This window comes from Diadema antillarum, unplaced genomic scaffold (assembly GCF_040938485.1).
Source record: "Diadema antillarum isolate AM-2024a unplaced genomic scaffold, OU_Dant_1.0 scf00000086, whole genome shotgun sequence".
Taxonomy (NCBI): Eukaryota; Metazoa; Echinodermata; class Echinoidea; order Diadematoida; family Diadematidae; genus Diadema; species Diadema antillarum.
In genome coordinates this window covers 430,366-449,472 of record NW_027270975.1, presented here as the reverse complement: position 1 = coordinate 449,472, position 19,107 = coordinate 430,366, and the positions used below count along the sequence as shown (strand labels likewise).

The window sequence follows — 19,107 nt, the reverse complement described above, 5'->3', positions numbered from 1 at the left end:
TTGAGATATGTCCACAAATGCTAGGGGGAACTTACTTTTTTTGCTAAGTGTATATATATATATATATATATATATATATAATATATCGAATGATTTTCCGCGATTCTTGGTCGACATTGTCGAGAAGCTTTTTTATCTCTGTTTACCTGGTCTATGCAAATTAATTCTTTGTTTGAACTGGAATGTCATAATTTGTTACGTCGGACAACATTATACGTTATGTCTCTTGGAAACTAGTTAAAGGAGACCTCCGGATGATTTCCAGATTTTTACATGTTTGGACAACTACAAATTAGTTATACAGACTACAGAGTTTCACAATTTATGATAATTGGGATGAAGAATAAGAATATTTTCACAATTATAGAACAAATTGCAATGAACAAGGATGGTGACCTGGCAGAGTCACCATAAGAATGCATGACTTGGGGCTCAAGGAAACAGAACAAAAGAAGAAGGCATGCATAAATTATATTATATACAGGTGAACCCGCAAGCAAGCGGTATTGTAATGGAATTATACTGCTACATTTCTTAAACATGTGAGCCTCCTATGTCATCATCCTTGTTCAGTGTAATTTGTTTGAGGTTTTTCAGAAGTATCGTTTCTCTGCTGAAAAACCACAACAAATTTCACATATCTATACATGGTGTTGTCGACATGATGTAAAATGATGAACATCGTCTGGAATGTCCCTTTTAACCACCTTGCTGTATTTCTCACGGATTGATGAATAATTGAGATATTACATTTGGTTGATTACCTGTGATGAGGGTCTCCTTGGTCATGTCGTATACTGGAGATGCTCCCCATATTTACTTGTACTCGATTAGCCAATGGCCCATTTCCATGCTGGAACTTATCGGTTTACTTCTAGTCGTCATCCTTTAATTCCGTTACGTTTTCGTCTGTATTTTTAGATTTTCAGCGCATCCAAACGTTGAACGTCATACAGAAGACAGCAGCCTACCTCCTGCACACAGTCCAGGCTGGCCTATTTGGCAACTTTCATTGACAGATCTCATCCATGCGGTGAGACATGCATTGTTCCTTCACAATAGCACGCAAACTTGGAAAAAGTGCAATTAGTCATTGTTGTCTTTAAAGTCCATGTGCTCAGTCATGCATGACAATTGTCAACATAATCAGGCATCAATGGAAAGAGGAAGAGTCCCCCTGTCCTTACAACCAACATTGTGCTCTTCATAAATTGGCAATTAAGAAATGGCAGCCCTCTAAAGTTGGATTACCTTTATTTTTGATACACTTTGTACAGTGAACCGATCTCCCCCCCCCCCCAAAAAAAAAAGAAGGAAAAAAAGAAATAAAGAAAGAAAAAAAAAAGAAAAAGAATAGAAAAGGTCCGTGGCCCCTACATTGAATGTGGGTAGGTTCCATTCATTTTTCATTCTTATTCTTTTATTTGCAATAGCATGAAGTGGCTTAGGACTTTAAGGAAAAGGGTTGTATAATTGGTGTATTATCTTTATTGATCCCTCTTGCACAAGGCCCGCATCCCCACAAAACAAACAAACAAACAAACAAGGATGTTCCACTGCCCCTGCCTTGAATGTGCAGAAGTTCAATTCCCTGCTTTTTATTCATATTCCTTTATTTGCAGTTACCATGGAGGGCTTAGAACTTTAATGAAAAGGATGTTATCGTTGCGGTATTATCTGCCTGAATCTGATATTTTCTGTGATATTTTTGTGCTTAAAATTATCAAAAGTTTGTGAATAGGCCAATGACATTACCAGAGAGGTGAACCGCAAGTAATTTGCTTACGGTTGTGACCAAACAAGTTCCTATACTTTGAAACTACTACTTTGAAACTGTTCAATTCCATAGCATTCTTCCTTTACGTCAGAAGCGTCTAATATTCTATCTATGTTACTAATCACTGTGCACATTATAACGTGGCACTGAACTTCGGTAAGGACCTACCATTGTATGTTTTCCCACTCAATTTCATATTTGTGTTACTCAAATTTATGTAGACGCATTCGAATTCAGACACTATCATCTATTGATTGATATCGGTCTTTCAAATTTTGAATCAAGAGGTTGCTATTTACCTGGAGACACTCGAGTTAATTCACGAACATCGAAATTCATTTATCGACAAATTATTCTAATTAAGGGCAGACAAGTTCTGTTTGTCCGCATTCGATTTGTTCTAAGAGATTTCAAATTAGCGTTCTTTCTTTTACATTCGCTCAAGTAGGCCAACTGTACGGTTTTAAATTTCATGCATACGGCAAGCTGTTTTACCTTTTAAATTTTCAGATATCATTTTGTGATATCACTAAATGAATTATCGTAATGCAGGGGCGGATCCAGGGATTACCGCAACCGGCGCACGCCCCCCCCCCCTTTATTCTTTTTTGAAACAAAAGAAATAAAAAGAAAAAATATGGGGGAGGGGTGCACGCGCCCCCCTTTAATTTTGTAAACACGGAATTCCTGGATCCGCCCCTGTAATATCACAAGTTTGATTTTCTTTTGTATAAGAATAGGCTTTACGTGATAAACCAAGGAAAATTCGTGATATCTTATTACAAATTAAATTCTTGAGATAAATTTGAGTTTGTGATTACCTCATTTTTCCACTCTCTTATCTTATTTGTGATATCTGAAAGTTCGAATTACACTTAACACAAACTGAATTATGTATAGTATCACTAATTCGAATATCTGATATCAGAAATTCACTGGGAATTCGAGCATACGTTGTGATGAGAAATTCAGCTGTGAATTCGAGCATTGGTTCTGTGCAGAAATTTTGTTATAAGTTTTTGCAAAAATACACAGCGATTTTGAACGTTAGTTTTGTGCATAAATTGACCAGTGAATTCGAGCGATAATTTCATGCAAAATACAAAGGAAATTATAGCATAAGTTTGGTGCAAAGAATCATCGTAAATTTGTGCATTAGTTTTGCGCAGAAATTCTGATAGAATTTCAGATGTTATCTTTGCATGGAACGAAATGACAGTTTAGAAAATGGAGCGAGACTTTGGGCAAACGCGCCATTCATTTAAGGTGATTTGAATGATTTTAAGACTAATCGATAAAATCTTTTTTTTTTGGGGGGGGGGGGGCAAAATATATTAAATAAAGCTCCTAATATTTTGTCAATGTAAGTGCAAGCGATCATTTCGATCCACGAGTGTTCAATTTTTTTTTTAAAATATCCATAACGTCATTGTCTTTCATTTTGTCTTAGATATTCTCAGTACTAATCGATAACTGGCCAAAATTCACTTGAGATCATGTATGTCTGCAATGTTCAGTTGTAATGTCCTGTAGCTGTTTGTAGCTTTTGATATTATTACAGCTATCTCTTTTTCCTTTCACAATTCTTCTTATTTGTGATATCGTATACTTATCGCATCCCTAATAATATTTGACAGGGGTCTATTTACAGCTGTCGCCGACGGTGATCATCTTTATGTCAGGCTGATGCACAGAATTATTTTAAAAGGGGCGTCGACATTATACGCTCTTGTGTTTTAGCATTGTCAAGGTGTTTGATAGGGCTTTACAATTTCTGTTGCAATATTCTTTTTGTACAAATCATATGAAACAGAATTGAATGTGCAATAGTCCTGCATTTTTTATGAATTTTATGAATTTGTTCATAATAAACAATAATTTAGTCCACTGTATTGCTGAATGTTTTTGAACTATAAGCTCTGTTAGAATAGCAGGCGCTTTGATCTTCCTATCGCAGGTATTGCTGAAAATGGTCATCTCATGTAAACCTTCCTTGTAGCGTTGACACTGTTGTTTCAGAAGGCCATGAAATCAATATTTTACCCTAGCGAATTACCAGACAGCAAATGTTTACAGCTGAGTGTAATTGACCCTGTATATAGAAAGAGTCTCATCATTCACCTTTTAACAACACTCATCTCTGTTAAAACCCAAATACAATCAATCAACTTGTAAGTGAAGATTTAACTTGGCTGTGCAACTCACTTCCCAACAGCATATTTCCTCTAGCTCGAAATATGGACAGATTTAAGAATTGTGTTAATTCGTATCTAATTAGTTTGTTGTAAGAAATTATATTCGTTATTTTGTATATGCATACAGTGTATAAGTTATTTTGATTATGGTTTACAATTTGGTAGTCTGGGCCACCTCTCATCAAATTATGATGGTAACATCAGGCCCCAAAAATCAAAAAAAAAAAAAAACTGGTTTATTCAATCTTACAGCTTTGCGCACCAACTAAAGCCACAACTGTTATGTGGCACGTTGGTTACCCTGTCTAGTTATGTAGCATATTGTTCTGTTATGAGCTTAGTTTAATTGTTTTTGTTTGTTTGTTTCCTCTTTAGCTGTTATTGTGTTTGACTTGGTATATTTTGGTTTTGATGTAATTACTTTTTTGTTTACACTTATGCAAATATATGTTTCGATGTGTAATTGTATATTAATGTTAACAGGGCTCTTTTTAAAAGCAGGCCTTTTGGCTCTGAAAAAACTACCCTGTTTTCAAAGAAGACTGAATAGATAAATAAATAGATACATAAATAGATATGGCTGAACGTTTTGCCACGATGTGTGCAGATCGCATGACTGTAAACCGGGGTACAACTTGGATGAATAGCCAACGTATCGTCTTGCTGTTTTCCATCGAAAACTGTTCAAATCTTTCACCCAAAGTGTGCACTATATCAAATCTTGGAAATCATGGATCGTCTGGGGTCGGGGAAACCCACTTTCCACACCCTCTCCTGTCACTGCCGAATGTTCCACTTCGATATCGGATATTCAATATGTATGTATGTATATATACCTGGTGTCCCAAAAAAAGCGGAACGGTGGATTTTCAGTACCTTGCGTTCTAAAAGTGATATATTTTTTTGACATCATTAGAAAAAGCATCTTCCGCAAAAGACCATGACACCAAAGTCATTAAATTTGGTTCAGTACTTTTTATTCTACGCCAATTTCTGTAAATGCAGTCATTTTCAATTTTTTGCGACTTATGAGATAATAATTTGGGTGCGACACGCGTTCCATACGGTGAATTGTGTAAGCTCGTTGATCCCTATCAACGAAAGATACTGCTTTCATATTGGGGGCGCGCACACACACACACACACACACACTGCTTTTTCCTGGCCCGTGCCCAATGTGAAAACTGTATCTTTTGTTGACATGGATCACCGAGCTTTACACAATATTAACCGTATGGAACGCGTGTCGCACCCAAATTATTATCTCATAAGTCGCAAAAAAAATGAAAATGACTGCATTTACAGATATTGGCGTAGAATAAAAAGTCCTGAACCAAATTTAATGATTTGGGTATCATGGTCTTCTGCGGAAGATGCTCTTTCTAATGATGTCAAAAAATATCACTTTTAGAACGCAAGGTACTGAAAATCCACCGTTCCGCTTTTTGGGGGACACCCGGTATAAAGGGGGCGGGGTTATATAGAGGTCATGCTACAGACGCGCTACCGACTGAGCTATCTCACCGCCCTATCGCAAGTTTCACACATTATTGCAGACTATTACATTGTACCATAAGTTTGTCAAGTTTGGTGAAAATTCGTCATGGCGTTTTCAAGAAGAAGTGAAACAAGTTTTTTTTTTTCTTTTAAGCTTATCACGACGCACAATGGACGCATTTAATGATCATAATAGCTCACTTGAGCCCTTTTCCCCCTCAGGTGAGCAAAAACAAAAACAAAAACAAAAAACAAAACACAACACAACACAACACAACACAACCGTAACAGCAAAAAAAAAAAAAAAAATCACACAAAATTCACTTTCTTGATGTTATGATTTCTTAAGGGGTCTTCTCTTGTCTTTTTCTTTTTTTTGGAAAAGATAATCTGCTGTTGAAATATTCATGACAAAATATGTATTTCATTCAGCTAAGTTAGTATAATTGTTGTCATTCATGTCTTCTTTCGGGCATCTCCACGTCGATTTGTGAATTCTTTTCCTCGTTAATTACTTGTTTAATTAATTCACATGTATATCGCATTCCTCTGAGGGTACGTGTAATTACTCGACTATGTATAAAAAGGAAGAAAATTAGATTTCGTCGTACGGTCACTTACCAGTGGTAACCTTCTTCCAGGCAGCATGACTATAATCATTGAGCCCTTTTGAGCAGTTAAACTGAGACTCCAGAACTTCACCGGAAAAAAAAAAACATCGCTACTGGACATTTCAGGATTTAGAAATTGAATAATCTACTTTCCATGGTTACGATAGTGTTGTCATTTAAGACTTGATATTTATAAAGGAATGTCCTGTTTTTGAATCCTGGCTAATGTGTTGCTCCTATTACGACATGCATTTTTGGGAGCACGTCACGAGACCCGACATCCATGAATCATACAGTCCACGAGTCATACAGCTCACAAGTCATACAGCCCATGGGTAATACAGCTCACGAGTCGGTTCGACACTAAGCTAACAAGGCCCACGAGACCGACACATTAAGCGCCGTGTTTTATCTGTCGAACTCGTGGGCTGTTTTTACCTCCAGTGTCGAACTCATAGGCTGTATGACTCGTGAAGTGTATGACTCATGGAACCGTTTTCAGTGTCGAACTAGTGGATGACTCTCGTGGGTGTCGGTCTAGTGGAGTGACCCCCTTATTTACCTACACACACACACACACACACACACACACACACACACACACACACACAAACGAAATGAGGCAAATATTATGTCTAGTCACATGCAAGATATGTTATGGAATATTCAGCAACGGACAAAATAAAGAATACGAAATCTCTGCTTGTTTGGTTATTTGTTTATCTCAACTTGATAAGGATGAAAACTGACAACATGATACAGATCTCAAAATGACAAACTCATATCTCTGGACAGCACGGAAAACTTCAAGCTTTTTTTAATTGCTTTTAATTAAGTACACGTTCACTCAAATTAAACATCTTATGAGAAGGAGAAAATAAGTCCACCGGGAAAAAAAAAATCCAACAAAGATGAAACAGGTTTCTCAGACCTCATTCTGTAAATTCGTAAACGGGTTTTGCTTACTGTGTGTCTTGTATAAAGTATCCTCTTACATGAAAATATGATTTTTACATAATACCTATGCAAACTTGCAGTCAACACAGGCAGTCAATACCCGTCCTGTCAAAGGACTCTAATGAGAACCAACACTGCGCTGTTAATACATGTACCCGTAGGTCCATCTTGTCTAAGTATACCATATACCACTCATCGTTAATATGATTACCTAAGCTATGTGTTTGAAGATTTGTCCTACTTTTTACTTTTTTGGTAGTTATTGTTCGTTTGTTTGTTGAACACAATCACCTGTGAGTGAAAAAGCAATGACAATCAATGAAAGAGCATGGTACATTATGTTTATGATCGTAAGGACATACGCAGCCTATATGGAAACAGACATGACTTCATCAAGGAAAACATATTTTTTTATCACATCAATCTCTGAGAAGTTGATGCATAGAAATCCATGCTCACAGTGTGATGCTGGTGGTCGCAACAATAACTAAGACTCGAAAATGCATGATATGTCTTTGTGATAATTCTCTGATTCTTCATGAAATCCTAAGGGCTTTAAAGTGATTGCTATAAGTGGTTCTGTACACTGGAATCTTAGTTGCCAAATTACCCCATCAAGAGTAATCATTTTTGCATATTGGTGGTCCGACATCGATTTATATGGCCCTGAGCCACCGCTTATGTCGACCCTACCTTGTGATGCCATTAACCAAGTCTTGTTTACAGTATGGCTTCATAGATCATAATTTAGCAGATAAAACTGTCTGCGGGGCTCCATCTAAGAGAATTTGTTAGTCACGTTTGAGCGGGAGAAGCTCGTAGCTGTTTGTCATTTGAAGATGACAACAAAACCCCCTAAGAAACTTCTTAAATAATCTGTTTGTGTTCACTTTCTAGTAACTATGGTCAATATTCCATGTATAAATGTAAATCTTTGTTAGTTCACACAAAATCACGCACACAGCATTCTAATATACTAACACGTTGGTTCCTTTGCGAAATATTTACGCAAAACCATAAGCTCAAACATATGTGTAGGTAATCATGAGTCCATAGAAGCAGGCATATCACATCTCATCTTCTGTACTGTCGCGCTGATGATATACTAACAAAATAAACATAAAATTAACCAGAATGGACACGAAAAGACCCCAAATTAACCATGAATTAAGATTCAAAATCTTTGCCGTATACGTTTATATTTACCGTAAAAGCAACTTAATTGAAAGAAAGTAAAGTATCGCTTGCTGTCTGTCTAATTTCTGCGAGCTTATCTCCTCCACCATAAGGGAAATTTCTTTATGTACTCATCCCGCATCGCTGGGATGATTCCCTTCCGGAAGGCAACATCCAGGAGCTCGTCTGCATCCTTGATGTTTGGATATTGATGAAGCGCCCACTTCAGGTAAGTCTCGAACTCGTTCCAATCCACCGCGCCATCGTTGTCCATATCGATGGCCGAGAGCGCTTTCTTGCTGTCCCAGCAGCGGTAGCAGGAGAAGTAGGGCGCCATGAAGCCGTTGTAGAAGGAGTCGAACTCGAGCATGTTGTCCCTCTTCTTCCTGTCCTTCAAGTCCCACTCGTCCCACGTTTCACGAATTTCTGCCATCAAGGACTGGGCATGTGGTGCCTTCAGCTTGAAGTTTTCGATGGCGTCTCGCATTCGGACGTTCAACTTTCCGCCGGCTCGATCGAGCAGCAAGGCCAGTCCCACCATGCTCATGTATTCCTCCTTCCTGAACCATTACACAATGAAAGGAAAGAAATCATGATATGCATAAATTGCGACGACACCCGCTGAGTCAAGTTCATCTTTGTTACACTTCATTCAAAAGCTGCAAAAAAAATGCAAATTTGCAAATGTATGGAACAAGACCTACATTTCAGTCCTTCCGCGCTACGTTTATATCTTGTTTACATAATGGTAAGAATAATGAAAATAAAATGAGATTGCAGTTGATTGTTCAGATCTTACGGACTTAGGCAAAGCACATTGGGTTTTTAATAATTATGCCAGCGACAATAGGTAGTTGTCCTTTTCAGCAGTAAAGTAAAACAAAGGGATGCATTTCAGAACGTGATTTATCGATTTTAATCTGATGTTAATAATGTTACATTTTCATATGGCGAGTCCACGAACCTACATACATTTAGACCGGGGGCCCAGAAGATTTATTCAGCTGAAAAGGGTCACACTTTTTAATGGTCTCATCATATAAGGATGTGTCCAAGGGTCAATAAAATGAATTGCTGGCAAGTCACATCCTGTACCGTAAGCCTAGGGACCACAAAAAGGGACCCCGAAAAATGGATTTATTCAGCCGAAGGGGGTCACGGACAAAAGTTGGTGGATATTGTTCCTTTGGGTGTACTTATCATGAAAACAGCAATGCCAGCTATTTTATCCTGTACGGGGCCCCAGACAGTAGCCCCAAAGGGCCCCACAAATATGGTGTTATTCAGCTGAAAAGGGTCACGGCTAATTTCTTTTGCAATGGAAGTAGTTCCCATCAGAGATATCCAAAACACCAATGCCAGCTATTTTATCCTGTACGGGGCCCCAGGCAGTAGCCCCAAAAGGCCCCACCCCCCATAGGCCTACGTACAAACACACACAAACATTGATTTTATTCAGTTGAAAAGAGTCACGGCTAATTTCTTTTGCAATTGAAGTAGTTCCCATCAGAGATATCCAAAACACCAATACCAGCTACTTTATCATGTACGGGGCCCCAGACAGTAGCCCCAAAGTGCCCCACCCCCCATAGGTCATACGTACGAACACTCACAAACATTGATTTCATTCGTGCAGCTGAGAAGAGTCACGGCTAATTTTATTTCATTTGCAATGGAAGGAGTACCCATCAGAGATACCAAGAACACCAAAGCCAACTATGTTATCCAGTACGGGGGCCCCGGACAGTAGCCCCAAAGGAGCTCCCCCCCCCCCCACACACACACATTAGTTTCATTCAGCTGCAAAGAGTCACGGCTATTCTTTTGCAATGGAAATAGTACCCATCAGAGATATCCAAAACACCAAAGCCAGCTATTTTATCCTGCACGGGGCCCCAGTCAGTAGCCCCAAATTGCCCCCCCCCCCCATAGCACACACACACACATTGATTTTATTCAGCTGAAAAGGGTCATGGCTACTTTCTTTTGCAATTGGAAGTAGTAGGCATACTCATCAGAGATATCCAAAACACCAAAGCCAGCTATTTTATCCTGCACGGGGCCCCAGTCAGTAGCCCCAAATTGCCCCCCCCCCCCCCCCCCCACACACACACATTGATTTTATTCAGCTGAAAAGGGTCATGGCTACTTTCTTTTGCAATTGGAAGTAGTAGGCATACTCATCAGAGATATCCAAAACACTAAAGCCAGTTATTTTATCCTGTACGGGGTCCCAGACAGTAGCCCCGAAGTGCACCCCCTCCCCCCCCCCCCAACACACACACACACACACACACACACACACACACACACACACACTCACACACACACACATTAGTTTCATTCAGCCAAAATGGGTCACGGTTAATTTCTTTTCCAATGGAAGTATACCCATCAGAGATATCCAAAGCACCAAAGCCAGTTATTTTATCCTGTACGGGGCCCCAGACAGTAGCCCCAAAGTGTCCCCCCCCCCCCTCTCCACATACACACACATACACACACACACACACACACACACACACACACACACACACATTAGTTTCATTCAGCTGAAAAGGGTCACGGCTGATTTCTTTTGCAATGGGAGTAGTACCCATCAGAGATATCCAAAATACCAAAGCCAGTTATTTTATCCTGTACGGGGCCCCGCACAGTATAGCCCCAAACACGGGTAATTTCTTTTGCACTGGAAGAAGAACATGTACCTATCAGAGATATTCAACACACCAAGGCTAGTTATTTTATCCTGCACAGAGCCCCAGACAGTAGCTCCACAGTGTCCCATCCATTATACATGTACTGTGAATCAGCTGAAAATGGTCTTACAAATTTTTGTAGCGTTAATATCAGGGCCTACTGAACAGAGATAGCACAAACACTAAAGCAAGTCATCTTATCCTGTATACGGGGTCCCATAGGTTACAGTAGCAAAACACTCAAGAAATTTGCAAAGGAAGCATACTTCTGTATAGTGCACAACAGTAAGATGACCATATTACGAAAACCAGTCATTTCTCCTTGTACTGGGCCCAGGTTACAGTAGCCATACAGTGCCCCTCCCCCACATAATTATTATGACATCATTTAGCTGAAAAGAGTCATAGTTGTTTTTCTTTTACAATCGAAGTAGGCCTTAGTTTACATCATAGATACCCAAAACATCAAAGCCAGTTAGGTTTTCCCAGCCAATTTCGCACTTTTGTTGGTTCATTTGATAGAAGGTTCGAATTCGTAAAATGGGTATTCAAATTGGCTGGTACCCTACGTTCATTCAAATTCGCCTTGACTTGCCGAAAAAGGGTATTTCAGCCATTAAATTTCGCGAAAGACAGTCAAATATTATTTCAAATGTGTTCATTCAAATTCAAATCATGCTATTTCTTTGTTTCAGATCATTTTAACATGTCTTTCTATGTGTGTTTTCGTTTCATCTATGAATTACTGTTATAAAGCAGTAAAAGTATCATATTTCTTATCTAGTATAACTGGATTTGGTTGTTCTGTAACCAGACTGGTAACGCTCCTTCTCTTTCATATATGTCATTATAGGCCTATACGTGTACCAGTAATGCAGATTAACTTCATTTTTTATAGTCATGACAGCACAATAGATACAGACGTATATCTCTAGAAGACATAGAAAGAATTATCTAAAAAAAAAAAAAACATTTGAGGATCATAACCTTGACTTCTTGGAACTGGCCGACCGCTCGTAATAAAGCGCTCGTAACGGCCAGATAATTTGTGGTTTCTTACTTCTTTGGATTCAAAAAGCACGTTAAAAAAATGGTGTCAAAGTCTCTTAAACGAATACGAAAACATGAAATGCTATGATGCTTACAAAACAATAACTACGATGAAAGAAAATAAGGAAAGAGGCCAAGCATGAACATATCTGTTTAATTGACTGCAGAACATGTTAAATTAGATGGCCAGAAATCAATTTGAATGAACGAGCGCAGCATGTAATCACGTGACTATATCATTATGAATTTATGAATGAACGGATAGTGGAATGGTACTTGTCTTATATATGGATTTCAATTGAAAAAGTGTTATTTAGAATAAGGTTAGAGGTAATGTGAATGTTTCAAAATAGATTTGAATGAAGAGATTTATATGACATTGAACTACCATGTCATCTAGGCGAAATTTTTGCTAGATTTAATTCAACGTTAAAGAATTCGATTAAAAGAGGTGCGATATTGGCCCGGATGCAGGGCCCTTGACAGGTATAGCCCCAAGGTATTCCCATCCCATATGAATTAAGTGTTTTTAGGTGAAAAGAGTCATGTCTGCCTATTTTCCTTGGCAGCTAGTGGAATTAACAGCTGAGATACGTAAAACACAAACCCATCCAGTTAAGGGGCCCCCAGCCAGTAGCTGGAAAGTGCTCCCGTATTATTTTATTCTAAGTGAAAAGAATCACTGCTATAATTTCTTTTGCAATGGAAGTAGTACTCAACGAGGTATCAAAAACACCGAAACCAGTTATATAGCTGTACGGGGCCCCACGGAGTGTTCCTAAAGTGTCCCCACATGTAATTCCACTATCAAGATCTGCATCCCGATCTATTCAATCTGTCAGATCGGGAGAGAGCGGCAAAAGTGTACGGGGACCGGGAGCATCGTAGCAGCAGCGTTTGGGTGATGGGGTTGGATCTGACAATTTTACAGATCGGGAAGAAATTTTGAACTGGTTCAAAATTTCTTCCTCATCTCCCCATCAAGATTGACCTATTTTGAATCGTAGCTCAAACGGGGAGAGAGCAGTGACAGTGTAAATACCGCAGGATGAGCGCAACAATTCCAGGTTTTTCTGACCGTAGTAACAGCGGCACAAGAACATGAAATGTAGTCTAAACTGTAGACACCGATGACATGGTCCCGCTGCTGCGCCGCTTTCTTGATCAAAGCACGACCTTCCCGCTTTAACGACGCTCTCACTAAGCCCCCATCACACTAAAGCGGATCGAGCCAACGAATGCCCAGCGGATCCGAAAATTTGGACATACGCTCACATCCGTTGCTCGTCGTTCGTGACCCGCTTGACGTTCGTTGTATCCGCTAGCTGTTCGCAGAGATTCGCAGAGATCCGCCGGAGCAAAATTTTGATTTTGGACATGTCCAAAATCTTGAGCGGATGACGAACGGAATGACAATCCGCTCTGTGTTCGCTTAGCATCCGCTGATTGAAAGTTTTGGTCGCTCTGCATTCGTTTCTCATTCGTCCGCCGTTCGTCCAAATTCGCCCAGCAAATGTGCACAGCAACACACGTTAATCAAACGTAGATAAAAAATAGATATTCATATATAGCACATATAATAATAAGAAGGATAATTATAATAATAATAAAAAAAGGTCTTATTTGCCCAGGGTAGCCTCTTCAGTGTTGTCACTACTCTACCAGAGGGCCCTGCCATTATTATTACCCCAGCGTTGCCAGGTACCCATTTATACACCTGGGTCGAGAAGGACATCGTGGGTAAAAAAAATCTTGTCCAAGGATGTAAGCACTAGGCGGGATTCGAACCCGGGTCCTCGGTTCGGGAGTCGGATCCACTATGCCACAGCCCCCCACATGACATTTCATTATACGTATTCTGACATTAAGTAATAAGAGAACATTATTCTAAATCACTGCTATAAATGTCAACCTGTAGTAAATGGGAATCTCTGAATGGAAATTGGGAATTGTGAAAGTTCGACTCCAGTTGGAGACACCAGACGCAATGGAGGATGTTGGACTACCAACATCATCGTCACGTGATCATCAGAAGGAAGTATACTTTTTAGGGGAATCTTGAATGAGTGACATCAGGAGTACTTGGTGGTTACTTCGGCTTCCTTCTTTTTGGGGCCATTTTCACAGTCACAACTATCTAAAAAAAGAAGATCACTCCAAAATCTTCGAGTGATCCCTGAGGTCACTCCAAAATTAGTGAAAATGAACATTTTCACTCCAGAGTCACTCCAATTTCACTCGAAACTCACTCTTTTTTGTTATTTACTCCTTCATGAGTGAACAATTTCACTCTTCTTTTTTTAGAGAGACAACATTACTTGACACTGTCACTGCTCAAAATGATTTGGTAAAGTGTGCGTCATCCGAGATCCGTCACGTAATTGCCGCAGTATCGCTCCGCATATACGGGCATTCGCTGCTCATTCGCTTTGTCCACTCAGCATCCGTTGGATGGACTGTACGCATTCGCTTTCATTCGTTACTTTATCCGCTCGTTACACGGTCAGCATATGCTCATCATTCGTCAGGCGAACGTTCGAAAACCACATTTTGCTTGCGAATTCGAGCGGATACGAGCGTATCTGGACTTTGCCAAATTTTGCCCATCCGCTAGGCATTCGCTGATTTATACGCTGTAGTGTGACGGGGCCTTTAATTCTCTACTCTCGTATAAAATCAAGGCCTGTTCCTACAACGCTTCATTCCTGCTTCGATAACGCTGTTGGCCGCTTTAGCTACGCTGTTCCTACGCTTTCCCAGACTCATATGCATGCAATTATGCGATACGCTGGAAAATGTTTGCCAGAACAGCAAAATGATCAGGAGGACGCGTTGTCGTTGTCGCGAAAATGAAGACGAAGGAGCGCATATTTAAGAAGAAGAAATGCAAACAATAAAGAGAATAAAGCAAAACACTTTGGAGCTACTGTCTGGGCCCCGTGCAGGATAAAATATCTGACTTTGGTATTTTGATATCCGATGGATACCACTTCCATTGCAAAAGAAATTAGCCGTGACCCTTTTTGGCTGAATGAAACCAATATGTGTGTGTGTGTGTGTGTGTGTGTGTGTGTGTGTGTGTGTGTAGGGGGCACTTTGGGGCTACTGTCTGGGGCCCCGTACAGGATAAAATAACTGGCTTTAGTGCTTTGGATATCTCTGATGAGTACTACTTCCGATTGCAAAAGAAAGTAGCTGTGACCCATTTCAGCTGAATAAAATCAATGTGTGGGGGGGGGGGGAGGGGGAGGGGGTAAGGGGGCAATTTGGGGCAACTGTCTAGGGCTACTGTCTGGGGCCCCATGCAGGATAAAATAACTGGCTTTGGTATTTTGGATTTCTCTGATGGGTACTAATTCCATTGCAAAAGAAATTAGCCGTGACCCTTTTCAGCTGAATGAAACTATTGTGTGAGTATGTGTGTTTGGGGGGGGGGGGGGCACTTTGGGGCCACTGTCTGGGGCCCCGTACAGGACAAAATAACTGGCTTTGGTGTTTTGTATGTCTCTGATGGGTACTACTTCCATTGCAAATGAAATTAGCCGTTACTCTTATCAGCTGAATAAAGTCAATGTGTGTGTGTGTGTGTGTGTGTGTGTGTGTGTTTGTACGTAGGGCTTATAGGGGGTGGGGCACTTTGGGGCTACTGTTTGGGGCCCCGTGCAGGATAAAATAGCTGGCTTTGGTGTTTTGGATATCTCTGTTTGGTACTCCTTACATTGCAAAAGAAATTAGCCGTGACTCTTTTCAACTGAATAAAATCAATGTTTGTGTGTGTTTGTACGTAGGCCTATGGGGGGTGGGGCCGTTTGGGGCTACTGTCTGGGGCCCCGTACAGGATAAAATAGCTGGCATTGCTGTTTTCATGATAAGTACACCCAAAGGAACAATATCCACCAACTTTTGTCCGTGACCCCCTTCGGCTGAATAAATCCATTTTTCGGGGTCCCTTTTTGTGGCCCCTAGGCTTACGGTACAGGATGTGACTTGCCAGCAATTCATTTTATTGACCCTTGGCCACATCCTTACATGATGAGACCATCAAAAAGTGTGACCCTTTTCAGCTGAATAAATGCTCTGGGCCCCCGGTCTAATTGTAGTTCAGCTGCAATTTTTCTTTAAAGGGCAATTGATTTGAAGTAGAAGTCGAAGAAGCAGAGCTGGATTAAAAATAAATCGGCATTATTTTCTCACCTGCCACTCCGAAGATCTGCAAGGATGAGCTCCTTCATTTTGTTTGCCAGATCCAAGCTAAACTGTGGGTCTTTTCCAAAGAGATCGACAAGTCGCTTTTGGATCATCTCCTTGCTGGCCATGGTAGTGATGCGAACGGGAGCTTCCTCACCAAAGAAGGTTGCGAAGTCGAACTCCTCGGGCTTGAGATCGAAGACGAAGTCTACAGCTCTAGCACCAAAGACTGGTTGTTTGATGTGGGGATCCATTCCCGTGGTGATCCTGGTCACATTAATAGCGGCTTGTCGCAGGTAGGTGCAGTTAAATTTCTTCAATACCTTCTTGTTGCCAAGACGGATGAGGTTCAGGAGGGTTACACAGGATGGGGCGTTACCCATGGATGCACCCTCAGCACAGACACTGGCCCAGACGCCATCAGCGCCATCCATCAGAATCTGAAACGCAAACAATTCACGGAATAAGATGAGTCACCATTTACCGCTTCTATGCACTTGAGGACGATTCACCATTCTAGATCGTTTTTAAACCTAAATGTGCTCAGGTACTTGGCTCTTTTTCATCATCACTCGTAAACTCTTGTGTGATTTGTAAGAATACACGCGTGAAGCAGCGAACTTCATTCCAATACGAAGGTCATGGCGACACAATGGGGTGGGGGGGGGGGGAGGGTTGGTAATTTCTATCTATTGACAATTCGTATCCAGACATCTGTGCCATACGGCGAACAAAACACAGTAATAAGGTTGTGGAATACAACGATATTATAAACGTTACTCAACGGCGAGAAAATATTTTTGTGACCAAGTTCGTTTTGCTTGTGATGCCGTTTTCGGGTGCATGAGACCGACACCTACGAGTCATACGGCCCATGAGTTTGACACTAAGCAAACAAAGCCCACCAAACCGACACATTAAACCCCGTGTTGTATTTGTCGAACTCGTGGGTTATTTTTACCTTGTGTCGGTCTCGGGGGCTGCATTTGCCTTGTGTCTAACTCGAGGGCTGTAGGACTCGTGGACTGTATTACTCATGGGTGTCGGTCTTGTGGGATGACCCCGTTTTTTGTTCATTCTACTTTCAGCTTCATAACCAACCTACTCGCCAACCTTAATCGTTACTTGAAGTTTTTTCGTTGTTTTTTAAGGGGGAGGGGGCAAGGGGAAGTGTTGCTAGCTTTAATGAGTAGGTCTTTTCTCAACGGATCCTCCGAGGTTCACTACGTTTTACTCTGCTACCTCACGGTGAAAATGCCTTGGCAATGTTGACTCACCTGTAGTGCTGTCATATCACAGAGGCCAAACTTCTCGTGGACGTGAGCGAGCAAGTGGCCTTTCCAGTCATTGGCGTCCATGACCATCCGGATGTACTTGGCCCACATGCCGCACTCCTCCGGAACGGACTTTCCCCTTGGCTCCTCAAACATCATACCAAAGGGACGTCGACTTGGCGGAAGCTTGGCCAGGAAATTGGTGACCTTGAACACTCGGTCGCTGTCTTCGGGCATGACGTCGGGTAAGTCGCGGAAGCTGAACATCACCTTTGCCTTCGGGCTGAGATTGTCGAAACACCAGTCGTTCCATTTGCTGAGCAACTGACACATGTCATCTATGGAAAACTTGGTGAAATCGTAGACTGTATCACCAAGATCGACTTCAAAGATTACGCTGTAGAGGCCAGCTGGTTTTAGTTTCCTGATACCTACCGGTACATTCTCGAAGTCGGGTACCTTGCCCTTCGTACCTGTTGATTAAGACACGACACCAAAGTGAGCATTACTTTCAAATTGGAAACTTGTGCTTATGTATTTTTCGAGAGTTGATGCAAGCAATAACATAGTAAACAATGTCTCATTCTTAAAAAGTGACCAGTTCTTCCTCTTCCCATAGAGAAATCTGGTCATATCTATACCGTATAGTGATTTACCCATTAAAGCTGATTGCATGTTGTCCTGATATTGATAAATGGTCATTTCTACTCCTGGTGGCGTGAAATGATACATCAGCATTGTATTACTACACCAATATTGAGAAAAGGTGGTGGATCTTTTCTCTCTCTCTCTCTCTCTCTGTCGTTTTGATACCAAACCCACTGTCAGAAACAGTCCCCTAGACCTGTTCTCTTTTCAACGCGTGTAGAGATTAGAATAATCGATTTGTATCTTTAACACTTCTGTATTGAGAAGCATTTTTCTTCAAAACATTGTTTTTATGATGTTTTGGAAGTTTTGGAAGCTGATGATGTACGTACTTTCTGTGATTTCCGAGAAAGCCCAGAGGCCATCTGGATCCTCGCCCTTTTCCTTCAGCTGCATGATGAAGACATCATCCACGCGGGTCATGTGGGAGAAGGAGGCCACGATGGTGTGCTTAAAGCCGCATTTCTTCACCTCGTTGTAAATCTTCCACTTGTTTTCTAGGGTGTGGCCCCTCAGTTGCCCTACGGTGCTCTCCCGGATCGAGTTGTCCAGCACGAAGATGTCCAGGTCACGGAGAGTCTGGTACTTCTCCACTGCTCTTCGAGCATCGTTCTCGTAGCGCTTAACAAGTGCGTGTTCGCTTACAAGCGTATGCTGGTTGGCATCAAGCTTTCGCTTCTTTGAAGAAGCCATTCTTGTAGGCAATTTGATCTCAAAGAGAGGAAAGATATAAAAGCCATTAAGTCAACATCTGCAAAGCCCACATATAGTCCTCCCATCCCAGCCCCAAGACTTGAAAAAGAGATTTGGTAGAATAGGAGGACCTCGGATTTGGACCATAGTCATCAAGATTCTTGCTCGAAATGCAGTGATCGACTAGAAGTAATTGCTGACCCCCTCATTTGTACCACTCGTGGATCATTGATTCACGGACATAGGACTAATGCTCTTCTGACAAACAGGTAGTTTGAACAGTGATTGATAACTGAAGTTCTATCCTTTGTCACGAAATGAGGGAAGTGGGCGTCATTGATA

The 19,107-nt window shown here is 41.0% G+C and overlaps 1 protein-coding gene across 1 annotated transcript; it reads right to left on the bottom strand.

Moving 5' to 3' along the window:
- Positions 1-8,307: 8,307 nt before the first annotated feature.
- LOC139717931 (uncharacterized) lies at positions 8,308-18,765 on the bottom strand. The gene is made up of 4 exons (XM_071629415.1): positions 18,405-18,765; positions 17,428-17,897; positions 16,157-16,590; positions 8,308-8,773 (listed from the first exon to the last, which is right to left on the bottom strand). Exons 1-4 carry the CDS (start codon positions 18,763-18,765, stop codon positions 8,308-8,310), a joined length of 1,731 nt encoding a protein of 576 aa, XP_071485516.1.
- Positions 18,766-19,107: the final 342 nt, after the last annotated feature.